Here is a 26,423-nt window from a genome sequence, read left to right on the forward strand (position 1 = left end):
AGCCCAATGATACTTTCAACAGTTTCCCTTGTAATTCTAGACACAAAGTACGTTTGTTGTAAGCAATGATTTCAAAAAAAGGAATTGAAGTATTTGGAACCAAAGGGAGGCCTAAATTGTTAGAAGATACAAAGTTTCACAGTTGCTATACTATTTTGAGCAAATTAGTAGATTTTTACACATAAGTTAAGAAACTCAAGGATGAATCAAGATTGCTGTGAGCAGCAGGAAAGCAGAACGGTTTGCTCAGATTCTAAATTGGGGTGGTGGCAAGGTATCTAGAAAGCTTTGTGAGTAAATAAAACTACAGAAAGTCCCTCCTGCCTCAAAGGAGGAAGCACTATCTTAGATTCAGGAGTTTATAGCAGTGACTCTCAGACTGCAGTAGGATTTTACAGTCGTGCTTCCTAACGTGTGGTTCCTGGGTTGCTGGGGTGGAGATAAGGAAATGAAGATTGAGAAAATTGTGTAGCAGTTCTGCAGACTAATTGTATGATTATTGACCTCAATAAAACCTTTGGGATTTTATTTTATATGCATTTTCCCCTAGAAAGTTGTTTTGATTGTCTTTAAAAAATGAAAAAAGAATTTCATTTACAGTTCACATTCAATATTCTGTTACCTTCAGGTGGACAGCTACTGTTTAGACATTTATATAATTTCTTAAGTGACCTCCTTGATAAGTCTAGAACTCACCTGCCATTGTACACAGTTATTACAATATTATTGACCACATTCCCTGTGCTGTACTTTATAGCCCTATGACTATTTTTTAACTACCAATTTGTACTTCTTAATCCCTTCTCCACCTTTTTACCCAGTGTCCCAAGTCCCCTCCCATCTGGCAACCATCATTTTGTTCTCCATGCCTATAAGTTTGTTTCTCTTTTCTTAGTTCACTTATTTTATTTTTTAATAAAAAAAATTTTTTTGCTGTATTTTCCCCCATACCTCCCCTCTCCTTATATGTCCCCCCAAAACCACACTGTTGTCCATGTCCATGAGTCCTTTTTCTTTGATCCCTCCATCTGTAACCTCCCTGCTGCTCCTTACTGTCATCCTGCTCTCTGTCTATGAGTCTGTTTTGCTTGTTAGTTCAGTTTGTTCATTAGATTCCACATATGTGTGAAATCATATGGCATTTGGCTTTGTCTGACTTATTTGCATAAAACCATCTAGGTCCATCAGTGCTGCTGCAAATGGTAAGAGTTTGTTCTTTTTTATGGACGAGTAACATTCCACTGTGTATATATGTACATTTTGTGTGTATGTGTATGTATGCACACACACATATATATGTATATATATACATACACACACACATGCATACACACCACAGCTTTTCATCCACTCATCTATTGATGGGCACTTGGGTTTTATCATATCTTGGCAATTCTAAGTAATGCGGCAATGAATATAGGAATTAATTTATATTTTCAAATTAGCGTTTAGGGTTGCTTTGCATAAATACCCAGAAGTGGTTTTTCTGGATCTTATAGTTGTTTTGTTTTTTAATTTTCTGGCTATTATTCCATATTGTTTTCCATTGTGCCATACCAATTTGCAGTCTCCAAGTCCTTGCCATACTACTTTGGGTAGTATGGACCACTGGTTGTTGGTTTATTGATGATGGCCATTCTGACAGGTGTGAAGTGATATCTCATTGTAGTTTTAATTTGCATTTCTCTGATGGTAGTGACATGGAGCATCTTTTCACATATCTGTATGTCCTCTTTGGAGAAATGTCTGTTCTGGTTCTTTGTCAATTTTTAAATCAATTTGTTTCTCTTCTTGGTGTTAAGTTATATAAGTTTCTTAAATATTTTGGATGTTAACTTCTAGCATTGGTGAATATCTTCTTCTCTTTAGTTGTTTCTGTTTTTGTTTTGTTGATAGTTTCCCTTTGCAAAGACTGTTTAGTTTGATGTAGTCCCATTTGTTTATTTGCATTCATTTCCTTTGCCTGAAGAGACATGTTAAAAAATTACTACTAAGAACTGTGTCAGAGTTTATTGCTTATGGTTTCTTGAGGAGTTTTATACTTTCATTTAAATCTTCAGTCCATTTTGAGCTTATTTTTGTATCTGGTGTAAGAAAGTGGTGTAGTTTCAGTTTTTTGCATGCATCTGTCCCATTTTCCTAGCACTATTTTTTTTTATTATATTTTATTAATTATGCCATTACAGTTCTGTTTCCCCCCTTCATTCCCCTCCACCCTACACACCGCCTCCCCCACCATTCTCCCCCCTTTAGTTTATGACCATGTGTCTCAAGTTCTTTAGGTTCTATATTTCCCATACTATTCTTCCCCTCCACCCTATCTATTTTCTACCTATCATCTATGCTACTTATTCTCTGTACCTTCTCCCCCCTTCTCCTTCTCCCACTCCCCTGTTGCTAACCCTCCATGTGATCTTCATTTCTATGGTTCTGCTCCTGATCTAGCTGTCCTCTTAGTTTGCTTTTGTTTTAGGTGTGGTTGTTAATAACTGTGAGTTGGCTGTCCTTTCACTGTTCATCTTTTTTATCTTCTTTTCTTAGATAAATCCCTTTAACATTTCATATAGTAAGGGGTTGGTGATAATGAACTCCTTGAACTTGACCTTATCTGAGAAGCACTTTATCTGCCCTTCCATTCTAAATGAAAGCTTTGCTGGATAGAGCAATCTTGGATGTAGGTCTTTGGATTTCATGACTTGGAATACTTCTTTCCAGCCCCTTCTTGCCTGTAAGGTCTCTTTTGAGAAATCTGCTGACAGTCTGATGGGGACTCCTTTGTAGGTGACTGTCCCCTTATCTCTTGCTGCTTCTAGGATTCTCTCTTTCATTTTAATCTTGGGTAATGTAATTATGATGTGCCTTGGTGTGTTCCTTCTTGGGTCCAACTTCTTTGGGACTCTCTGAGCTTCCTGGATTTCCTGGAAGTCTATTTCCTTTGTTAGATTAGGGAAGTTCTCCTTTATTATTCAAATAAGTTTTCCACTCATGGCTGTTCTCTTCCCCTTCCGGTACCCCTATAATTCAAATGTTGGAACATTTAAAGATGTCCTGAAGGTTCCTAAACCTCTCCTCATTTTTTTGAATTCTTGTTTTTTCATATTTTTCTGTTTGGTCACTTTTTTCTTCCTTCTGGTCCACTCCATTGATTTGAGTCCCAGTTTCCTTTACATCACTATTGGTTTCCTGTGTATTTCCCCTCATTTCAATTAGTTTAGCCTTCATATGTTCTTGTAATATGTGACTAAAATCAACCAGTTCTGTGAGCATCCTGATCACCAGTGTTTTGAACTGTGCATCTGAAAGTTTGGCTATTTCTTCATCGCTTAGATTTATCTGCTCTGGGGCTCTGAGTTGTTCTTGAGCCATGCTTTGATCTGTTCATGCCTGTTATGTATGAGTGGAGCCTTAGTTGTTCAGCAGGGCAGGGCCACCCAGGTCACTGGTTTGTGACGCTGTATGTGGGGGCAGGGTCAAAAAGGGACAATGGCGGTTCCCTCTGCTGCTTCCCGCCACTGGGGCCTGCGAGGTCAGTCTCACCGCTCGCTCCTTCACTGGTTTATCTGCGTGCGAATGTGTGACTGCGATCAGCCCTCAGTGGATCCACCGCCTTGTGCCCTCAGTGGGTCCAATGCCTTGTGCCTTCAGTGGGTCCGCGCGCTTCTCCACACCTGGGATCTGCCCGAGGCTGCTGGTGCACCTGGGTCGCGCGCCCAGGTTGCTCCGGTGAATCTTTCCTGCTCAACCCCGCTGTGCTGCTGGCTCTGCCCCTCTTACCGGTTTGGCTGGAGGGTTCGTTGTTGTCAGACTTCTATTTAGTTCAATTTTCTGTGATTTGGCTGCATTTTTGTTGCTAAAAGTTTGTTGCTTTTAAACTTTGTTGTTGGAGAAGGTGCAGTGCTTCCATCTACACGTCCATCTTTGCGGAACTCCTAGCACTGGTTTTTGAAGAACTTTTTATCCCCTTGTATATTCTTGCCTTGTCTGTCTTAGATTAATTGATCATATAGGCCTGGGTTTATTCCTGGGTTATCTGTTCTAGTCCATTGGCCTATGTCTGTTTTTATGCTGTATGATACTGTTTTGATGACTATAACCTTATAGTATAGTTTCATATCAAATAGTATGATACCTTCAACTTTGTTCTCCTTCCTCAAGATTGCTTTGGCTATTATTCTTGGTCTTTCGTGGTTTCATATAAATTTTACAATTATTTGTTGTAGTTCTGTGACAAATGCCATTGGTATTTTAATGGGACTTGCACTGATTCTGTAGATTGCTTTGGGTAGTATGGACATTTTAAAAATGTTAATTTTTCCAATCCATGACCTTGGTATATGCTTCCATTTATTTCTATGCTTAGTTTCTATTTTCAGTGTCATTGTTTTTAAGAACAGTCTTTTACCACCTTGGTTAAATATATTCCTAACTATTTTATTTTCTGATGCAGTTGTAAATGGGATTTCTTAATTTCACTTTCTGATTGTTCATTATTGGAGTATAAAAATACAACCAATTTCTGAATATTAATTTTGTATCTGCTAACTTGCTGAATTCATTTATCAGTTCTAATAGTTTTTTGGTAGAATCTTTAGCATTCTGACATATAATATCATGTCTTCTGCAAATAATGACAGTTCTTACTTTTTCTTTACCTATTTGGATGCCTTTTATTTCTTTTCCTTGTCTGTTTGGTGACTAGGACTTCCAACACTATGTTGAATAGAAGTTGTGACAGTACACACATTTTCTTGTTCCCGATCATAAGAAAAACTGTTTATCCTGTTCCTCGTTGAGTATGTGGTTAGCTGTGGTTTGTCATACATATAAGGCCTTAGTTGAGGTGGAATATGTTTTCTGTATTCCCAGTTTGTTGAGAGTGGTTCTTATAAATGGATGGTGGGTTTTATTAAGTCATTTTCTTCATCTATTGAGAGGATCATATAATTTTTATCCTTCGTTTTGTTTTTGTGATGTGTCACATTAATTGATTTGCACATCTTGAGTCATCCCTGCATTCCAGAAATTCCATTTGATTTGGGGTGTATGACATCTTTTTAATATATTGCTGAATTTGTTTTGTTGATATTTTTTTGATACTTTTCATCAGGGATATTGGCCTATAATCTCTTTCCTAGGGTCTTTGTGTAGTTTTGAAATGAGGGTAATATTGTAAAATGAGCTTGAGAGGCTTCTCCCCTCTTCAGTTTTGAAGAATTTGAGTGGAATAAGTGTTAAGTTTTTTCTGAATGTTTGGTGAAACTTGCCTGTGAAACTATCTGTTTAGGACTTTTGTTTCTTCGAAGTTTTTTTATTGCTGACTCGATTTCATAGGTTATGGTCTGTTTGGATTTTCTGGATCATCTTGCTTTAATCTTAGAAGATTGTATGTTTCTAAGAATTTATTTCTTCCAGGTTTGTTGGCATATAACTGTTTATAGGACTTTCCTATAATCCTTTGTATTTGATGTCAATTGTTATTTCTTTTTTTTCATTTCTCATATTATTTGGGTCTTGTCTCTTTGTTTTCATGACTCTGGTAAAAGTGTTACCAGTCTTGTTTATCTCTACAAAGAACCAGCTGTTGGTTTATCTTTTGTATTGTTTTTAGACACAAGTTTGTTTATTTCTGCTGTGATCTTTATTATTTTTCTCTTCTGCTTTGTGTTTCATCTGTTTGTTTTTTTCTGGTTCCTTTGGGTAGAAGTTTAGATTGTGTGTTGCAATTTTTTTTATCTTGAGATAGGCACATATTGCTATGAATTTCCGTATTAAGCTGCTTTGGGTGTGACCTACAGATTTTTGGCTAGTTGTATTTTTATTACCATTCCTCTCGTAACACTTTTGATGTTTTCTTTGATTCCATTTTTAACCCAGTGATTGTTTTGTAGCATGTTATTTAGTCTCTATATGTGTGTATGTTTCAGTTTCTTGTAATTAATTTCTAGTTTTATATCACCGTCATTCAAAAAGATGCTTGGTATAGTTCCTCTTAAATTTACCAAGACTTTTATTATGATCTAACATGTGATGTATTCTGGAAAATGTTCCATGTGCGTTTGAAAAGAATGTGTATTCTGCTGCTTTGGGTTGAAATGTTCTAGAAGTATCAATCAAGTCCATCTGATCTAATCTGCCATTTAAGGCCACTGTGTTCTTGTTGATTTTCTGTCTAGATGATATATCTATTGATGTCAGTGGGGTGTTGAAGGCCCCTAATGTCACTTTATTATTAATTATCTCTCCCTTTGTATCCATCAATATTTGCTTTATATGTTTACTTCCTAGTATGTTGGGTACAGAAATGTTACAGGAATTGTATCTTGTTGGATTGATCCCTTTGTCATTATGAAATGTCATTCTTTGTCTCTTGATAGAAACTTTTTTAAAAAGCCTACTGTATTTTTTGAACAATAAGATGTACCCCCGCCAATTTGGAAGGAATAATGATTGTTAATGTCACTGTTGAGTTCTGTTTACATTTACATTGGCAAAATATTATGTTATTTATGTTATTAAATATCTTACCACATTTTCTTGCTTCAAATTTTTTTTTCTTATTTTTCTCCTCCAAAACCTAGGTGTGTCTTATGATCCTAAAAATGGTATATTGGACAAACACCCATATTTTTCGGACCATAAGATGCACCTAGATTTCTTTTTTAAGTATCTTTTCTTGATTATGCCATTACAGTTGTCCCATTTCTCCCCCTTCATTCCCCTCCACCCTGCACACCCAACTCCCCCCCTTTAGTTCATCTCCATGTGGCACAATTTCTTTAGATTCTGTATTTCCCATACTATTCTTCCCCTCCACCCTATCTATTTTCTACCTACCATCTATGCTACTTATTTTCTGTACCTTCTCCCCCCTTCTCCTCCCAGTCCCCTGTTGCTATCCATTTCTGTGGTTCAGCTCCTGATCTAGCTGTCCTCTTAGTTTGCTTTTGTTTTAGGTGTGGTTGTTAATAACTGTGAGTTTGCTGTCCTTTCACTGTTCATCTTTTTTATCTTCTTTTCTTAGATAAATCCCTTTAACATTTCATATAGTAAGGGGTTGGTGATAATGAACTCCTTGAACTTGACCTTAACTGAGAAGCACTTTATCTGCCCTTCCATTCTAAATGACAGCTTTGCTAGATAGAGCAATCTTGGATGTAGGTCTTTGGATTTCATGACTTGGAATACTTCTTTCCAGTCCCTTCTTGCCTGTAAGGTCTCTTTTAAGAAATCAGCTGACAGTCTGATGGGAACTCCTTTGTAGATGACTGTCCCCTTATCTCTAGCTGCTTCTAGGATTCTCTCCTTCATTTTAATCTTGGCTAATGTAATTATGATGTGCCTTAGTGTGCTCCTTCTTGGGTCCAACTTCTTTGGGACTCTCTGAGCTTCCTGGATTTCCTGGAAGTCTACTGCCTTTGCCAGATTGGGGAAATTCTCCTTTATTATTTATTTATTCAAATAAGTTTTCCACTCGTGGCTGTTCCTCTTCCCCTTCTGTGGTACCCCTGTAATTCAAATGTTGGAACATTTAAAGATGTCCTGAAGGTTCCTAAGCCTCTTCTCATTTTTTTGAATTCTTATTTCTTTACTGTTTTGTTTGGTTGCTTTTTTCTTCCTTCTAGTCCACTCCATTGATTTGATTCCCAGTTTTGTTTCCATCATTATTGGTTCCCCGTGCGTTTTGCTTCATTTCCCTTAGTGAAGCCTTCATTTTTTCATCTAATTTGTGACTAAAACCAACCAGTTCTGTGAGCATTCTGATCACCAATGTTTTGAACCGTGTATCTGATAGGTTGGCTATCTCTTGGTTGCTTAGAAGTATTGGCTCTGGGGCCTTGAGGTGTTCTTCTTTTTGAGCCATAATGTTTGGTCTGTTTGCACTTGTTAAGTAGTCGTTCACCAGGGCGGGGCAACCCAGGTTGCTGGGTTGTGACGCTGTATGTGGGGGCGGGGTCGGAGAGGGGCAATGGCATTTTTTTCTGCTCTCTCTCGGATTTTGGTCTCCTCTGTGGCTTCCCACAGGCAAATTGGGCCCTTCTGGTGCTGGTTCCCAGATGTGTGGGCTTGTGCACCCTCCAGAACCCTATGGGTCTCTCCAATGAACTGTCTGTTAGCCTGGGAGCCTCTCCCAGCACCTCGACTCCCAAAAGTTTTTCCAAGTTGGTGCTTTTGCTTTTAGGCTTTAATTTCCGGTGCTGGGGCTTTGGTTTGTGCTGTCTGTCTCACTGCTCATTCTTTTGCCTGGTTTATCTGCGCGCGAATGTGTGACTGCGGTCAGCCAGCCGCCTTGTGCCCTCACTGGGTCTGCCTGTTGCCATCCCACACCTGGGATCCGCCAACCGCCGCCTGAGCACCTAAGTTGGTCTGGCCGCTTTTTCCTGTGTGACTCCTCTCCACCAGCCACTGACTTCGCCTTTCTTAACTGTCTGGATGAATGGTTCATTGTCAGACTTTGGTACAGTTTAATTTTCTCACTGTTTTGGATGCATTATGGTTTTTAAATATTTGTTGTTCATAAAGTTGGTTGTGGGAGGAGGTACAGTGTTTCCACCTACGCTTCCATCTTGGCCAGAAGTATACCTAGGTTTTAGAAGAGGAAAATCGAAAAAAATTTTGAAGCAAAAATCTGGTAAAATATTTAATAACCTGTGACCCTGCTCCACCGCTCCCCCCCACCCCACACCAGCCAGCCAGGTAAGGTACATTCAGACTATAAGACACATTTCCCCCCTTTCCTCCCAAATTTGGGGGGAAGTGAATCTTACAGTCCAAAAATATGGTGAGTATTGTTACCACAGCTTTGGTTTTTACTCCCATTTACATGGAATATCTTCTTCCATTCCTTTACTTTCATTCTGTGTGTGTCTTTCAGTTTGAAGTGGGTCTCTTACAGACATTTTTTTATTCACCCTAAGTCTTTTGATTGGAGCATTTAATCCATTTAAAGTGATTATTGATAATGTAGTTATTGCCATTTTATTATTCATACTTTTTATATTTTTGTTGTTTTTCTTTTTTCTAATCTTTACCTGAGGCTATGTCTGTTGACCCTTCAGAGTGAGAGAAAGCAAGAGAGGGAGGAGGAGGGGAGGCAGGAACAGAGAGAAACGCTGATTGGTCGCCTCCCGTTGGCACCCTGATTGGCATCAGACCCACACACTGCGTGTTCGCCCTGACCAGGAATCAGACCCACAAACTGCGTGTTCGCCCTGACCAGGAATCAGACCCACACACTGCGTGTTCGCCCTGACCAGGAATCAGACCCACACACTGCGTGTTCGCCCTGACCAGGAATCAGACCCACAACTCTTTAGTGTATGGGATGACCCTCCAACCAGCTGAGCAGCTGAGCCACCCTGCAAGGGCTAGTTTTTTTTAATAATTTTTTAAAATATGTTTATTGTTTTTAGAGAGAGAGAGAAACATCAGCTGGTTGCCTCCCATACGCACCCCATCTGGGGATTGAACCCACAACCTAGGCATGTGCCCTCACCGGGAATCGAATTCCGAACCTTCCGGTGCATGGACAATGCTCTAATCAACTATGCCACACAGGCCAGAGCAGTAGTAGTGGTAGTTGTGGTTTTAAAGAACTGTCTTTAACATTTTGGTGATACTGGTTTGGTGGTGGTGAACTCTTTTCTGAGAAGCTCTTTATCTGCCTTTCGATTTTAAATGGTAGTCTTTCCGTGTAGAGTAATTTTGATTATCTTCTTGCTTTTCATCACTTTCATCCCTTGTGGCCTGCAAAGTTTTTGTTGAGAAATTAGCTGACTGTCTTATGGGAGCTCCCTTGGAATAACTAGCTGCTTTGAAGATTTTTCTGTGTCCATAACCTTTGGCATTTTAACTATGATGTGTCTTCATGTAGGTCTCTTTGAGTTCATCTTGTTTGGGACTCCCTGTGCTTCCTGGACTTCCATGTCTATTTTCTTCACCAGGTTTGGGAAGTTTTTGGTCATTTTTCTTTAAATAGGTTTTCATTCCCTTATTCTTTCTCTTCTCCTTCTGGTTTCCATACAGTGTGAGTGTGCTTTATATTGTTCCCAAGTTTTCTTAAACTATCCTTGTGGTTTGGGGTTTGTTTTTTTTTTTTTTCTGTTTTGTCTCCTGCTGTGTGTTTTCTGTACCTTGTCTTTCAAATTTCTGATTTGATCCTTTGCTTTGTCTGATCTGCAGTTGATTCCATCTAATGTATGCTCATTTAAGTTATTATAGTCTTCATTTCTGACTGTTCTTTTTTAAGTTTCATATCCTTTGTTAAAGTTCTCACTGATTTCCTCTCTCCTAAGTTCATTGTCCATTCTTATAACAGGTGTTTTGAACCATGCTTATCTCCATTTCATTTAGTTCTTTTTATGGAGTTTTGTCTTGTTCTTTATTTGGACCATGTTTCTTTGTTTCCTCATTTTGGCTGCTTCCTTGTGCTTGTTTCTGTGTACTAGTTAGACGTTCTACATCTCCTGGTCTTGGGAGAGGGACCTTATTAGTAGGCATCCTGTGGGGCCCAGAAGTGCAATCTCCATCATCACCGTAGCTCCATGTACCAGGGGAGTTTCTTGCTTGGGTTGTTTGCGTCCTTTTGCTATAACTGAGTCATGGTTGGTGTCGCTGAGTCATGGTTGCTGTTGCAATGTCAGTAGGTGGGATTGACCCTCAGGCTGACTAGCTGTGAAGAATGGCCCTGATGAAGTTGGACAAGCTGCTGTGCTGGGGCTGACTCCAAGGACTGGGATTTGTTGTAGCAGTGCTCTGGTGCCTACCTAGTTCACTCTTTGAATGTGTCATTTGTGGAGGTGATTAGGTGGCGCTCTGGTGTGGTCTGAAGCCAGCCAACGGGTGTATTGCTTCTGGGGCCTCTTGGGAGTTGCTGTGGTGCTGGCCAGGGCCAGCCGGTTTTGTGTTACTGGAGCTGAAAAGGATTCTAGCCTGCTTTGAATTACGGGGGAGGGGTCTCAGAGAACCACCAGGGCAGGGGCCACCTGCATTACCCAAGTCCATGGTTTATTCAGATTTGGTGCCCACCTGCTGCCCGGGTGGGGATGTGGCGCAACAAAGGAACAGTGGCTCCTGTGAGCACCTTAGCCTGCGCCTTTGGGCTGGGTGAGGGGATGGCTCAGAAAAGGTATAGAGGTATCTGCCAGCACTTGTGTCTGGGAGAGAGCTGTTGGGACCAGAGAATTCAATTTTTTTCTGTATGCCCCTTGCACTTTTTGAGCTGTTGCTGCAGCACTGGAGCTTGAGTGAGGCCATTAGCCAATAAGTCTCTGTGTGGGCCCTTTAAGAGAAATGCCTCGGACTCCAGAAGCCCTCTCAGTCAGCCACTACCTCTGCTGGTTTTCACAGCCAGAAGTTACGGGGGCTACTCTTTCTGGCACTTGGTCCTGATCCGTAAGTCCAGTTTGGGGCTGGGACCTCTCACTCCTTAGGGAGGACTTCTGCAGCGGATACCCCTCTGGGTTTTTATCAGCCGCTTGTGCGTGTGGACCAGCTCATTCTTTGTCTCCATCCCTCCCACCAGTCTCCTCGGGGCTTCTTTATACCATTAGTTATACGACTTTTGTAGCTAGTCTTTAGGCAATTCTCATTGTTGATCATTCTACAGTTTAGTTGTAGTTTTTCAATTGTCATGGGAGGAGATGAACACAGTATTTACCTAATTCACTAGCTTGACTAGAAGCACACATGTAAACTTAATTTTGTGTCATAGAGCTCCTTAGCTATAGGCTAAAATAGAGTGGAGAAATACTGTATTCATGTTATTTTAAATGAAAAAGGATGATGAGGTTTGGCCTCATTTTAGGTAACCTTTTCCTTAACTTGCTATCATAAACTATTCACTACTCAGCATCTCTGTGTGAGAGCTAAGAGGATTGGTTTGGATAAGTAGGACAACTGCTGGCATGCTAGACTTGCCTGCGTCTCCAAATTCCAGCCACACAGTAGGTGACTCTCCTGGAATTGAATTTTATTGATGAAATGGTCTAAGAAATCACAAATCTCCGTTCCTCGTTATAAAAATGAGAAAACTGAGTATCAAGGTTAACTAAGTTACTCAAGGACAAAGATTTATAGGACATATCTTTACTTCTGATGCGCAGGTGACTCTTCTGTTGTCCGCTGGTTTCCGATGTATTTGAGGGCACCTGCAGCAGGTTCCCAGGGTGCCGCGCAGTGCACCACACACTGGGCGGTCTAAACGAACAGAAATTTATCATCTCACAGTGCTGGAAACCAGAAATCCACAATCAAAATATTGGCATTTTCCTGTGTAGGAGATTTCTTTATGTTGTGGCTTTTGTGTCTTACTCTTTCTGACTTATTGTCCTTTTTCGTATAGTGCTTAACTCCAGGAGCTTGCCGAGAAAGCTTGAGTGTCTGGAAATGTCTTTATTCTTCCCTGATACTTGATAGCTTGCCTGGATGTCGGATCCTGATTGGAGATTATTTTCCCTCAATATTTGAAAAGCACTGCTCTGTTCTCTGTTTCCTTTGCTCATGAGGAGCTGTGTGCCATTCTGATTCTGAATGTTTGTGTGTGATCTAGTTTCATTGCTTGAAATCTTTTTTGAACTTTTCCTTTACAGTGCTGTTTAGTAATGTGTGCTTAGTATGGATCTGTTTTCTTTCCTTTTGCTGTTCCTTCCTTTCAGACTTGAAACTCATACCCTTCTATTCTGAGAAAGTTTCTTATATTGTCTGTGTGGTAATTTTCTCCTCACCATGGTTTCCATTCTCTTTCTGGGACTCCAGATGGTAAGTGAACCTTCCGTATTGTCCTCATTTCCTTATCTCTTCTCATCCATCCTCTATATTGTATTATCATACTTCTGCTTCATGGGAGAGTTCTTCAACTTCATCTTAAATCATTTTAAAATTTCTATGCAACTTAATCATTTTTTACTTAAAAGTGCACCCTTATTTTCTGGTAATATTTAAAAATATAATCCTGTTATAATTACTGAAATACCTTCTTTTATTTTTCTAAAGATAGTATTTCTAGATTTTCTTATATTCTCCGCATTTTCTGTTTCCTTCAAATTGCTTTTCATTTGTTTGATTTGATTTTTCCTTTCATACTAAAGAGTTTATTTTGTTTGTTTTTATTTGTCTGGTGGTTCTTAGGTGTGGAAGCATGTTTAAGAGTGAGGCACTAAAAAGCTGATTAGACATTTGCTATGGTTTGGCAGGGCTTGTCAGGTGGGCCTTGATTATTTCTGAAGAGGACTGCCAAATACCACTACCTATGAGGTCTGTCTAGGATGTATCCAACAATGTACTATGAAAAATATAGACATTTATTTTAGTAGAAGATACAAGAAATATCATACATAGGACAATGACACCTCAGTCCTCTTCAAAGTAGGCACCTTGGGACCTCACACAGTTCTCCTAATCACCATCAGCTGCCCGTCATATTTATCTGAATCTCATCAGGAATCTGAAATCTCTTTCCTGTCAAAGGTGATTTTAGTTTTAGGAAAAGTCAGAATTCACAGGGTGCTAAATCTGAGCTGTAGGGGGACTGAGTCACCTGGGTGATTTGATGTTTTGCCAAAAAACTGCACGAAACTGTATTGTCGTGATGAAGCTACCAATCATCAGCACTCTTCCGAATCAAATGAATAGTTTCTGTGGATAAATGTTCACCTAGTGCAGAATTTGATGCAGGTTTGTTGCTCTACTTACTCACTCATTTTGAATGCAAAAGCCACACTGCTCACTCAACAGACATATACCACCCCACTGACTAGTACAGTGAAGTTGTTACTGTTCACACATGCTCATTCCAGTTTACTGTCCTTGGCTGCCAGTTTACATTGATGTCACATAAACATTAATGGCTGGACTTTTTCTGAATAGACTTTGTACATGTATCTTTCCTTTGAGGCTGGCTAGTTTTCCCAGAGAGGTATGCCTCAGCCTTTTTTTTTAGAGGAAAATTGTGGAGAACAGAACTGACTTCCACTGTTTTGGAAATTAACCAGACAAAAGGGCTCTCCTTACAAAGTAGATACTGTGACACCCACCCACACCCTATCCCAGATCTCATGTAAGACTGAAGGACCTTTGGCAGCAAGAATGCTGCTGTCTATAACACCCTTTAGCTGTCAGCTCTCTTCAGGAATAGCCTGGTAGAAGAGAACCACCTCAGATAAAGTTACATCCCCTTCCCACAGTAGCCATCAGCCAATATGATTGCTCCAGTTCAGGGCAAGTCTCAGTGGACATCCCAGTTTCAGATCTCGGTGGGACTGGCCACGGAATTCTTTATAAATAAATCACAGCCCAGCTTCTCCCTGTACACAGTTCTGCTTGCTTCCTTTTTTCCTTCCCTTCCACGGGTGTTGTTTCCATAGAACTTGCTAATAAACTTCCTGTATGATTATTTCCATCTCAGAGTCTGCCTCCTAAAGATGTTACACTCCCTAGCCTGCTTCCTAGTGACACATTGTATAACCGTTACGGTTTCATCAGTCCTGTTTTCAGTGTGGCACCCACCTCTCCCCTTCACACTCCGCCCACCACCCATCTAGCAGTGCCTGATACACCCAAAGCTGGAGCAGCCCTGCGTACCTGTTAACCTCTCATGAATATAAACTACAGCTCTTACACTGAGATGGAAGATGATTAATCACATGACTAACTATATAGAATTTTCAACTGAAAGCATGTTAAATTTCACCCCATACTGTATCATTACAGTGTACCTGGGATCCATAATTCCTGAGCTTTTGCAGACTCCCACAGTTCAAGTCAACTTGTTTCTTGTTAACTTCCCACACTGGCAGCGTAGGGTGCAGTTTATTTCTGTCTGTCACATCAGTTCAGGCTTATCCATCCTGTTTTCCGTTTCTAGTATTTTGTTACAACTCACATGTGCTCTCAGATTCTCTCCTCATCTGTCTTTGCCTTTCTTTGCTTTACTGTGCTTATAGTGAGGTTGGGACAGAAGATAAACATGTGTTCAGTCTGCTCTGTACATGTGCAAATTCTGCACTGCAAAGGACGTAATGGAGTTTTGAGGAATATTAGCAGAAACTTTTAATATATTTTAATTTGCTTTATTTTGGAATGTTCCAGCTTTGTTGTAAAAATTGGAAAAAACCTGTAGATATTATTTGTGTCCATTTACCAACATTTGTCGTTATGATCTAAAGGGGATAGAGTCAGCAATTGAAGTTTACACATCATTGAAGTTTATTATAGTTTATAAATTAAACTTTTTCTTCTTCAGCTACTGAGAGGTTTTTAAGGACCTATAAATACTTTCAGGTGTTTTAGTCTGTGTGCCTTATTAATACTCAATATTATAATCAGTCCTCAATGTATTTTATGTGTCCCCTTATGTTATGATCCAAAATTATTTGATAGGAAGTTTATATGAAGTTAGTCATATATATATTATATATATATATATATATATATATATATATATATATATATATATATTTTAAACAGTATTTTTGTTTTTTTGTTTCTCTAGAGCTCCAGAACTATTTAGTTATATAGCCAAAAATAGCCAAGAGGATGTGTTCTATGAAGATGACATTTGGCCCGGAGAAAATGAGAATGGGTAAGCAAAGTCGTGGCACTTACTGCCTCATAGTTCAACTTAGTGGCTCCAGTGAAAGGGACAGTGGTAGTGTATCAAGAATTTATATTACTTTTGAGGAGAGGGTTTTTTATTATTTTGTTTTTTGCTTTGATATTAATATATTTTTATTTCACTTATATTAAAATACTTTAAATTAATTCTGTGATTTCTAGAAAATTACTAAGAACATGTTCATGTTAATATTAGATTTAGAATTTGTCTCAGTTAAGTGTGGTGATTAATTATTAATTATGTATTTTATGTCTTTTATAGTTTACAGCCTTGAGAAGGTTTATTTCAGGCATTTTATATAAGTCCTCACAAAATTTAAATAAATGTGAAACAATTGTTGTTTTTAATGCAGTGCTGAGAAAATTCAAGAAATTACTACATGGCTAAAGGGGCATCCTGTCAGCACGTTGTCTCGTTCTTCTTGTGATTTACAAATTCTGGATGCAGCTATTGTTGAGAAAATTGAGGAAGAAGTTGAAAAGCACAAGGTACTAAATTTCAGTAACTAAGAATAATGAGATTTGAAATTAAAAGAACTAGATATTATTGTACAAATAACTTATTTGTGTTTCAATCAAATAAAACATATACTCAGTGGCTTCTAATTTAGGTAAAATAATCCTGAAAATTTTTAAAAAATGTTCCATTTCTAGTGGCCATTAGTAAATTTATATGAATAAATGTAAATGCACTTTAGTTTACAGAAGCCATAATAGCATTTAAGTTTTATGTGCTTGTACTATTTCTAATTTTAGGAATTAATATTTTGTGATTTTAATCAAAATAGAGAGTTTGTGATTAAGAGGTAAGGTTAATCACTATTCCTTCTATTCTAAGTTCTTTAAAGACACAGTTCATGTTTTTACAGAACTTAAAAAAAATTTTAACTTTACAGAATTAGTTGTGAGTGTTCTTTCCCATTCACAAATTTATTCATTTACTAAGTATTTTTGTGTAGGCTGAACTATTTCAGCTATTTTGATCAGCCCTATCTTGATGTAATAGAAAATTAATTGACTATATTCCTTTCTTTAATTTCTGATTTTATTTTTCACACATTTGCATTTTCATAAAAATGACGAGCTGACCTGCATGGCTCAGTTGCTTGTGTGTCCTTCTGCAAAGCAAAAGGTCGCTGGTTCAATTCCCGGTCAGGGCACATGCCTGGGTTATGAGCTCCCTAGTTAGGGCATGTGCAAGAGGTGTTTCTTTTACACATCGAAAGTTCTCTCTCCCTCTCTTTCTTCCTCCCTTCCCCTCTCTCCAAAAATAAATAAATAAAATCTTTTTAAAAATAAATAAATAAAAGAGAAATATGAGGAATCCTTCTTTAAAAAAAACAACTGATCTTGCTTTGCTAACACAGTGCTCTAATAGCAGAGTAAGTTAAGAACTAGACTCTGAAGCCATTTTCCCCATCCCTCCTTCCTATAACCTCAGGCAAGATACTTAACCTTTCCTGGCTTTGTATCCTCTTCACTAAAATGAGGATAAAACCGTACCTACCTCATAGGGTCATCAAAAGGGTTAATTGAGTTGATGCATGTAAACTCCTAATAATAATGTCTAGCTATTTGGGGTATTATTATTATTATTATTATTATTCTCTATCACATACTCAAGAACTGTGAATACAGTCTGGGAAATCACCACTAGAGGACTGTTTATTTCTTCAGGTAAAAATACAAGGCTCAGAGCCAAGCATTTGAGTTTTTAAAAGGTCATTGATACTCAGCTAAGAATAGTAAGCCTTCATTCCTCTTTTTCTTTTCTTTCATGCTTTTTTGCTTTTTTCCCTTTTTTTAAAATTGTCTTCCAATGTACAGTAAAATCTATTTGTCAGGCATTTGTTTTTGAAATGTATTTTCTACTTAACAAGTTTATAACTTTAAGTCTCCAAATTTTACTTTAACCCATTTGGAAGCAGAGCTTTCTAAAACGTTTTACACATTTTCCCTTTATTTTGTAAACAAGAAGATATATATGCAAAGTTGTAGGCTGATGTTTTGGTTACAGTATTTTTAAAAATATGTGTGTCTATAAATAACGTGAATTTTTCTTTAAAAAAAAACCTATGAATGTGTCACGGAGGTACAGTTATGAGTGATTTTCTTTCCTTTTAGGATTATAAAGGAAAGGAGAAAAAGCTAAAACAAGCACAACATTTTGAACATAACTTATACTTTATAATGCATGATTATTATTAAAAATATTAGTAGTTTTCTTTTTCTAAGTATGTTTTATTGATCATGCTATTACAGTTTTCCCAATTTTTTCTTCTTTTTATCCCCCCTCCACCCTGCACTGCCCTCACCCTCCAGCATTTTCCCACCTTCGTTCATGTCCATGGGTCGTACATACAAGTTCTTTGGCTTCTTTGTTTCCTATACTGTTCTTAACCTCTCCCTGTCTATGTTATGCCTATCAATTAGGCTTCTTTTTCCCTGTACCTTAGTATTAGTAATTTCCTTATTGGACAGTGATTCCCAAACTCGAGTAATTATCAAAATTACTGGACGAGTCTTTTTAAAAACCACGTTCTCGATTCCACACCTTCTGAAACTGTTAACATGCAATCATTGCACGATCTTCTGAAAATACAGTTCTGTTTCAGTTGTTCTAGGATTAGGCCTGAGATTCTGCATTTCTGACAAGCTTGCAGGTGATCACATTTTGAGTAGCCAGGCCCCAGAACTTCTTGTTTAGTAGCTGTGGGTTGGGGTTTGTTATGAAAATTCCCTAGTTTATTGATTTGCCTAATGAATCAGGTTTAATTGTCATGTCCTTTATCAATGCTATAATGCAATAATGCTTAGGGATATATTAGACTATATGGTTTTCTTTAAATATGCAATTCTCCAGGCATAGTTCTTGGGTTTGCTTTTTAAAGTAGTTTTAAAATATGTTTATTCTTTCTACTTTTTTGCTGTCATCACTGAGTACCAGTTTACTCTGTTAGTCCTTCTGGAATGGAGACATAGGCAACTTGTCAGAAAGGCCTTTACATTTCACCCTATTTAGAATTGCAGTTTCTCCCCACACTGCTGATCTCCCTTATCTGCTTTACTTTTCGCTATGATTTTTATCTTCAAACATGCTATATATTTCCTTTATTTTGTTTCTCTTACATCTCCCTCATCTAGAATAAAAGAACAGATCACTGTTATTCTCATCACCAAAATCAATGCATGGTATATAAATGGAACTCAGTAAAGATTTCTTGAAAGAATAAATGAGCTGTCTCTAAAATAAAAGAGAATAGGCTCTGTTTAAAGGCTTAAGTGTTTTATAGTGTGTAAATACATGAACTCTGTAGTGTGTGATCCCTGTAGCTAGGACTGTATTATGTCCTTTTGTACATATTTCCATTAGTTCTGTTCTAAGGCTGGGGGACTGCCAGTTAAGTAAACTGACGCCATTTTTCATATTATGTAAGAATTCACATTAAAAAAAATTTGAGTTGTAGTCATAGATTGCAGTGGGTATTAATCATTCACACTTTTATTATGTAGAACAGACAATATTTGTACAATCTCATGGATAGAAGGAAGCTGATGTTCAAGTTAAGTGTGAATTGACAAAACTAAAAGTAACAAAGATAATATAAAAGTCTTCCAGCTTGCCGTTCTTCCTTCCTTTCTTTCTTTCTTCCTTCCTTTCTCTTTTCTTTCTTTCTTTCTTTCTTTCTTTCTTTCTTTCTTTCTTTCTTTCTTTCTTTCTTTCTTTCTTTCTTTCTTCCTTCCTTCCTTCCTTCCTTCCTTCCTTCCTTCCTTCCTTCCTTCCTTCCTTCCTTCCTTCCTTCCTTCCTTCCTTCCTTCCTTCCTTCCTTCCTTCCTTCCTTCCTTCCTTCCTTCCTTCCTTCCTTCCTTTTTCTTTCTTTCTTTCTTTCTTTCTTTCTTTCTTTCTTTCTTTCTTTCTTTCTTTCTTTCTTTCTTTCTTTCTTTTCTTTTCTTTTCTTTTCTTTTCTTTCTTTTCTCCTTCCTCCCTTCCTCCCTTCCTCCCTTCCTTCCTTTCTTTTCATTCATTCAAAGATTTTATTTATTTATAGTTAGAGGGGAAGGGAGAGGAAAAGCGAGGGAGAGAAACATCAATGTGCAAGAAAAACATTAATCAGTTGCCTCTCACATGCCACCAATTGCAGGCCTGGCCTGCAACCACTGAGCCAGTCAGAGCTTATTCCAGCATGTTTTAGGTAATCAAAAATTCAAACTTGACAGGTGTGGATTCCTGCTTGGGGCGTGTGCCAGAGGGGGCTAATCTGTTTCCCTCTCTTTCTCCCTCCCTTCCTCTCTCTTTAACAATGAATAAATATAAAAAATTTTTTTTCAAATATCAAAGCTAGTCTCACAATAGATTCCAAAAGCAAAGATTATATTAAACTAATACCACCTTTTTATAAGTAGTCACAAAACCCATGGTATTGTCATAGATCAGTATTTCATACCTTTTAAAAAAAGTTTTTGTTGACCATTGCATACAATTTTTGGGGTGAAAAAGGCATTTGATAGGCTAGCATTTACATAAAATTCAAAACAGACTATTTTAATCTTTTGCATTAGAAGAAGTAAAGTCAGTTTTGGGAAGAGTAGTAACAGGGAGGGAAGGAAATACAGGGTTTTTTTGTTTTGTTTTATTTTTTAAAATCTATTTTATTATGCTATTGCAGTTGTCTTGATTTTTCCCCTACTGCCCCCCTCACCCAGCACCCCCACTCCCTCAGGCAATCCCGCCGCCATTGTTCATGTCCATGGGTCACGCATACAAGTTCTTTGGCTACTCCATTTCCTGTACTGTACTTTACATCTTCATGGCTGTTCTGTAACTGCCTATTGTACTTCTTAGTCCCCTCACTTCTTCACCCATTCTCCCCGTCCCTCTGTCCCATCTGGCAACCATCAAATGTTGTGCTAAGTAATGTTTTGTGTCTCTCAAACTAGGTGTGGCTATACATAGCCACATATTACAAAAATTAATCAGGCTGTATACTCAAAATTTCACATTTTTCTATATATCTTATACTTTAAATTTTTTACTGTAAGAATGTTATTCCTCCTTACTGCATCTGAAGAATGTAAATATAAACATTTAGATAATGTAAATATAAATATTCAGATATAAATATTTAAATTTTTTATTTCCTCAGCAAAGAAAGAACAATAAGAAAGTACGTGTGACAGTAAAGCCCCATTTGCTGTACAGAGTAAGTTTTCTGTTAGAGAATTCTAAGTTCTTTTTACTTTGAAAATATGAAAGCAAAAAATGTTTTCAACAAATTATGAAGAAACTTTAAAATCAGAGTTAATAATAACAATTAAAGCTCTCTTCTCTTCAGCCTTTAGAACAGCAACATGGAGTCATTCCTGATCGGAATGCAGAATTTCGCCTTTTTGACCGCGTTGTGAATGTGAGAGAGAACTTCTCCGTGCCAGTCGGCCTTCGGGGAACCATCATAGGCATTAAAGGGGGTAATATCTCGGTCCTTGACGTGTCTGTTGTCCGCTGCATTTTGTTGTCAAGTAAAACAAATTTCTGTGTCATTTCTAAGCAGGGAATGAGTATAAATTAGGTTGACTTGCTTGACAGATAAGTGGCAGAGCTGGGATTTGAACTTTCACCTTCTTCTTACCTAACACTGAGCATTGGTTCTCCACATTTTTCATCTTCACATCCTCTTGGGGTCTTCCCTGCTTACTTCATTCTAACAGACAATTTCCCTCTCTGATTAAAAACAAAAAAAAAGCTTTCTTAGATATATTTCTAGCTGCTGGAGATGGAGAGAGGAGGGTCCCGACGAGGTGTGGAAAGGGTCAGATGGGTGTGATGAAGCAACCCTCCTGCTGCTGTCTGCTCAGCCCCCGAATCCGCTTTTCAGACGCCCAGCTTACTGGATTGCACTCCAGTTCAGCTGTCCCAATGAAGGCCTTAGTAATCTGATAACACGGAGGTTTCCTTTCTCCTGACTACTGTCGGTAGTAGTGACTGCTTGAAATTTTGTCTCGAGGAGGATTTTAAAGCTACATCTACCCTGAGTAGAAAAGAACTTCATCATTGATTAGCCATGTCTGACATGTACATAGAATGGAAAGGGGGATATTTGTTATTACTTCCCTCAGCTGAGACCTTATTTCCATAGTCATCTCCACACTAAGGGGGTGAACAAAGGTCAGTAATATTTTGAGGAAATGGGCCTTCCCGCAGACAGGAAATGGGAACCTAAAAGGTAGATTTTCTTGAGTTTAGATTTTTAGTAAAAATGTCAAATTGAAAGGTACAACCAGATGAGATCTGCAGGCCTAGTTTCATCTGGGCAGTGAGGGACTGGGAGCAGGGAGCCATCCATACCAGGAGCTAACACAATATTAGAAATTTTATTAGTCAAAGTAACAGAACCAATGTGATGGAAAGGTAGGGGAGGTTGTGGGGAGAGGGGAGTGTATCAGTCAGTTCAGAAGCTACGTGACTCATTAATTTGCACTTAGAGTTCAAAACATTATAGCTAATTATTTCACTTTACCTTGGAGTTGCAGGTAAATTTAATCTTTCCAGATACATTTCATCATTCTCTCTACCAAATTTATTCTTCTTTGCTCCTAAATTTATTGCACCAGTGTCTGTCTCATGAAATTCAATGTTTCAATTAAGACATCTATAATCTTGCAAGTCATAATCAGCCAGAGCCTTGGAGTCATCTTCAGCATCTCCATTCTTTTTACCTACATAGGTCACAAACTTCTGCCACTTCTGTCTCATAATATATCCATTCTTTCCATTCTGTTCTCTGCATTGTTGCAATGTTGTCAAATTTTCATTGTCTTTTTGTCTGTATGATTGGAAGACCTTTTAAATTGTAAACTCTGAAGTTACCTCTTTTTATTAACTTAGTATGAATAATTTCAAACATATACTAAGGCGAAGGGAAAAGTATGATTCCCTCTGTGGAGAAATAAGCTAACAATGCCATTATTAGCATCTGATTTAAGATAATATTTTACTTCAAATTGATACAAGTAAGGTAATATGTGAATTTATTTACTTTTCCTTTACTGTCTATTTCTCCGCACCACTTTTTGGTAGATCTAATGCTTCTTACATTTTCAAAAACTCATGCTGATTTTTTATCATATGATTTTTTTTCTTTTTTAAATAGCTAATAGAGAAGCTGATGTACTATTTGAAGTATTATTTGATGAAGAATTTCCTGGAGGCTTAACAATAAGGTTCGTTTCCAGGTGATAATTATACTTTATGAATATGTCCATATGGCCAGCGACTTTATATTACTTGTTTGCCTACGATTTGAGTTCCTATTTTGTGCAAGGCATCATACTCACCACTAGGGATGTAACAGTGAATAAGACATTTTTTTCTGCCTTTGTGGAGCTTTTGTTTCAGTGTGGGAGATAATTAACTGATTAAACTATTAATTAATTAAATTTTGACTAGTCCTGGGAAGAAGTTCAGGTTTCTATAATGATATGACCTATCTGATAGTTCCAGAAAAATGGGACTTGAAGAATGAACACTGGTTAACCAGGGCAAGAGAGAGGGAAAGTCACAGGTAGTCAAGAAGAAGGAATAGCATCTGCAGTGACATTGTTACTCATTCAGACAACTAAGACTGCAGGTTCTCTCTGAAGTGCAGCAACTGGGTAAGATCAGAATAAGAGAAAAGCAAGGACCACGCTACAAGAATGTTTTAGCCATCTTTCAGGACATGTTAAGAATCTCAGTATCTTGGTCTTCATCCTTAAAGCAAGGTCAAGCCATCATTATCAGAGATGTGGCATGATCAGTTTTGCATTTTTTAATATTTAAATAACTTGAGGAGTAGAAAAGGTTTTGAATTTAGTGACATATAAAGTCTTCATTGTCTGTTTTAATGCAGTTGTGGGTGCTCAAGCTACATGGGGGTAGTTTGAAGTATAAATGGCAAGTGTAATAGGAGAGACAAAGAATTGAAATGACCCTTGAGAAGTTTGACCCTGGAGAAAAGATAATGAGAGGTTAGGGTGTTTAGAGGTAGAGAACTGGATTGTTACTTTGTGTTAGTTTTAATTTTATTTTTAAGTTTATTTTTACTATGCTTTTATTTTCATTGTTATTAAATTTATAGGGTAACATTGGTTAAGTAACATTATATAAGTTTCAGGTATACAACTTTATAAACAGCATCAGTGTATTTCATTGTATACTTAGCCTCCAAAATCTAGTCTCCTTTTGTCACCAACTATTTCACCCTGTTACCCTCTGCCTTCCCCCAGCCCCCTTCCTGTCTGGTAGCTGCATTCTGTTGTCTGTATCCATGAGTTTGTTTGTTCTTTTTTTTTTATTATTGAATTTATTGGGGCAACATTGGTTAATAAAATTATATAAATTTCAAGTACAGTTCTGTAATACATCATCTGTATATTTTGTGTGTCTGCCCAAAGTCTAGTCTTCTTTCATCACCGTTTATCCCCCCTGTACCCCATTCTTCCTGTTCCTACCCCCTTTCCTGTGGTAATCCCCATATGATGTCTGTGTCTATGTCATTTATTCTTTTGTTGACTTTTAATATCCATATATGAGAGAAATCATATGATTTTGGTGCTTTTCTGTCAGATTTATTTCACTTAGCATGATACTCTCAAGATCCACCTGTGTTGTCATAAATGGCAACATTTTTTCTTTTTTATGATTGAGTAGTATAGCCATGCTAAACATATAACATACCTTCCTTATCCAGTTATTGGTCGAAGGACACTTAGATTGTTTCCATATCGTGGTATTTTGAATAATTCTGTAATGAACATAGGGCTACATATCTTTATAAATCAGTGCTTTCCAATTTTTTTTGTATGTAGCCAGAGATTGCTGGGTCATATGGCAGGTCTATTTTTAATTTTTTGAGGAATCCAAATAGTGTTTTCCATAGTGGCCGGACCAATTCACAGTCCTGCCAGCAGTGTACCAAGGTTCCCTTTCCTCTACAGCCTCTCCAGTACGTGTTGTGTCTTGTCTTACTGATAACCATTCTAACAGGTGCGAAGAAATATCTCATTGTGGTTTTGATCTGCATTTCCCTGATAACTAGTGATGCTGAGCATTGCCTCATGTCTGTTGGCCATCTATTTGTCTTCCTTGGAAAAATGACTATTCAGGTCTCTGGCCATTTTTTAATCAGATATCTTTTTGTTGTTGTTAAGTGTGTGAGTTCATTATTTATTTTGGACATTAACTCCTTATCAGGGATTTCATTTGCAGATATCTTCTCCCATTCAGTTGGTGGCCCTTTTGTTTTGTTGTTGGTTTCGTTTGCTGTACAGGAGCTTTTTGGTTTCGTGTAGTCCCACTCATTTGGTTTTTGCTTTTACTTTCCCTTGGCTTTGGGGTCAAATTCACAAAAACCGCTCTGAGATCATAAGTTTAATATTTATGTTTTCTTCTATGAATTTTATTGTATCAGGTCTTATGATCAAGTCTTTAATCCATTTAATTTTTGTGTATGGTGTCAGATTGCAGCCTAATTTCATTCTTTGGCATGTTGCTTTTCAGTTTTCCCAACACCATTTATTACAGAAGCACTCCTATCTCCATTGTGCGTTTTTTGGCTTATTTGTTGAAAATTATTTGCCCACATATGTGTGGGTATATTTTGGGATATCAATTCTGTTCTGTTGGTCTGTGTGTCTGTTTTACTGCCAATACCATGCTATTTGGATTATCATAGTTCTGTAGTATAATTTGAAGTCAGGCAGTATGATACTGTCAGGCAGCTTTAAATAAGCTTTTTTTACCTCAGGATTGCTTTTGCTTTTTGGGTTCTTCAGTAGTTCCATACAAATCTGGTGAATTTTTTGTTCTACTTCTATGAAAAATAACTGTGTTTTGATGGAGATTGTATTAAATCTATTTCTTTAGGTAATATGACCATTTTAACAGTGTTAATTCTTGTAATTCATGAACACAGAACACCTTTCCAGTTCTTTGTGTCTTTAATTTCTTTCAACAATATCTTGTAGTTTGCAGTATATAGCTTCTTTATTTCCTTTGTAAAATATTTTTAAACATATTTTATTGATTATGCTAGTGTAGTTGTCCCATTTCATCCCCTGCACCCCGCCTCACTCACATCCCCACCCTACCCCCTCCACCTTAGTTCATGTCCCTGGGTTGTACATATAAGTTCTTTGGCTTTTCTATTTCCTATATTATTCTTAACTTCCTTCTGTCTATTTTGTACCTACCACTTACGCTTCTTATTCCCCCTGTACCTTTCACCCCAGTCTCTACCCTCTCTCTCCCCACTGCTAACCCTCCATATGATCTCCATTTCTGATTCTGTTCCTGTTCTAGCTGTTTGCTTGGTTTATTTTTGTTTTTGTTTTATGTGTGGTTAATAACTGTGAGTTTGCTCTCCTTCACTGTTCATATTTTTTATCTTCTTAGATAAGTCCCTTTAACAGTTTGTATAATAAGGGGTTGGTGACGATGAACTCCTTTAACTTGACCTTATCTGGGAAGCACTTTATCTCCCCTTCTATTCTAAATGATAGCTTTGCTGGATAGTCATCTTGGATGTAGGTCCTTGCCTTTCATGACTTCAAATACTTCTTTCCAGCCCCTTCTTACCTCCAAGGTTTCTTCTGAGAAATCAGCTAATAGTCTTATGGGAACTCCTTTGTAGTTAAATGTCTCCTTTTCTCTTGCTGCTTTTAAGATTCTCTCCTTATCTTTAATCTTGGGTAATGTGCCTTGGTGTGTGCTTCCTTGGGTTTATCTTTGGGAGACTCAGCTTCCTGGACTTCCTGGAAGTCTATTTCCTTTGCCAGGT

At 37.8% G+C, this 26,423-nt stretch overlaps 1 protein-coding gene across 1 annotated transcript in view; it reads left to right on the forward strand.

The window, feature by feature from the left end:
- Positions 1 to 26,423, forward strand: part of XRN1 (5'-3' exoribonuclease 1) — a 161,693-nt gene that overhangs the window by 83,483 nt on the left and 51,787 nt on the right. Inside the window, exons 26-30 of the mRNA XM_053672843.1 lie at positions 15,488 to 15,577; positions 15,963 to 16,098; positions 20,754 to 20,810; positions 20,943 to 21,075; positions 22,758 to 22,827. Coding sequence (XP_053528818.1) covers positions 15,488 to 15,577; positions 15,963 to 16,098; positions 20,754 to 20,810; positions 20,943 to 21,075; positions 22,758 to 22,827 — 486 coding nt within the window. The remainder of the gene's footprint in view (positions 1 to 15,487; positions 15,578 to 15,962; positions 16,099 to 20,753; positions 20,811 to 20,942; positions 21,076 to 22,757; positions 22,828 to 26,423) is intronic.

This window comes from Artibeus jamaicensis, unplaced genomic scaffold (assembly GCF_021234435.1).
Source record: "Artibeus jamaicensis isolate MK-2021 breed Jamaican fruit bat unplaced genomic scaffold, CSHL_Jam_final contig_793, whole genome shotgun sequence".
NCBI classification, from domain to species: Eukaryota; Metazoa; Chordata; class Mammalia; order Chiroptera; family Phyllostomidae; genus Artibeus; species Artibeus jamaicensis.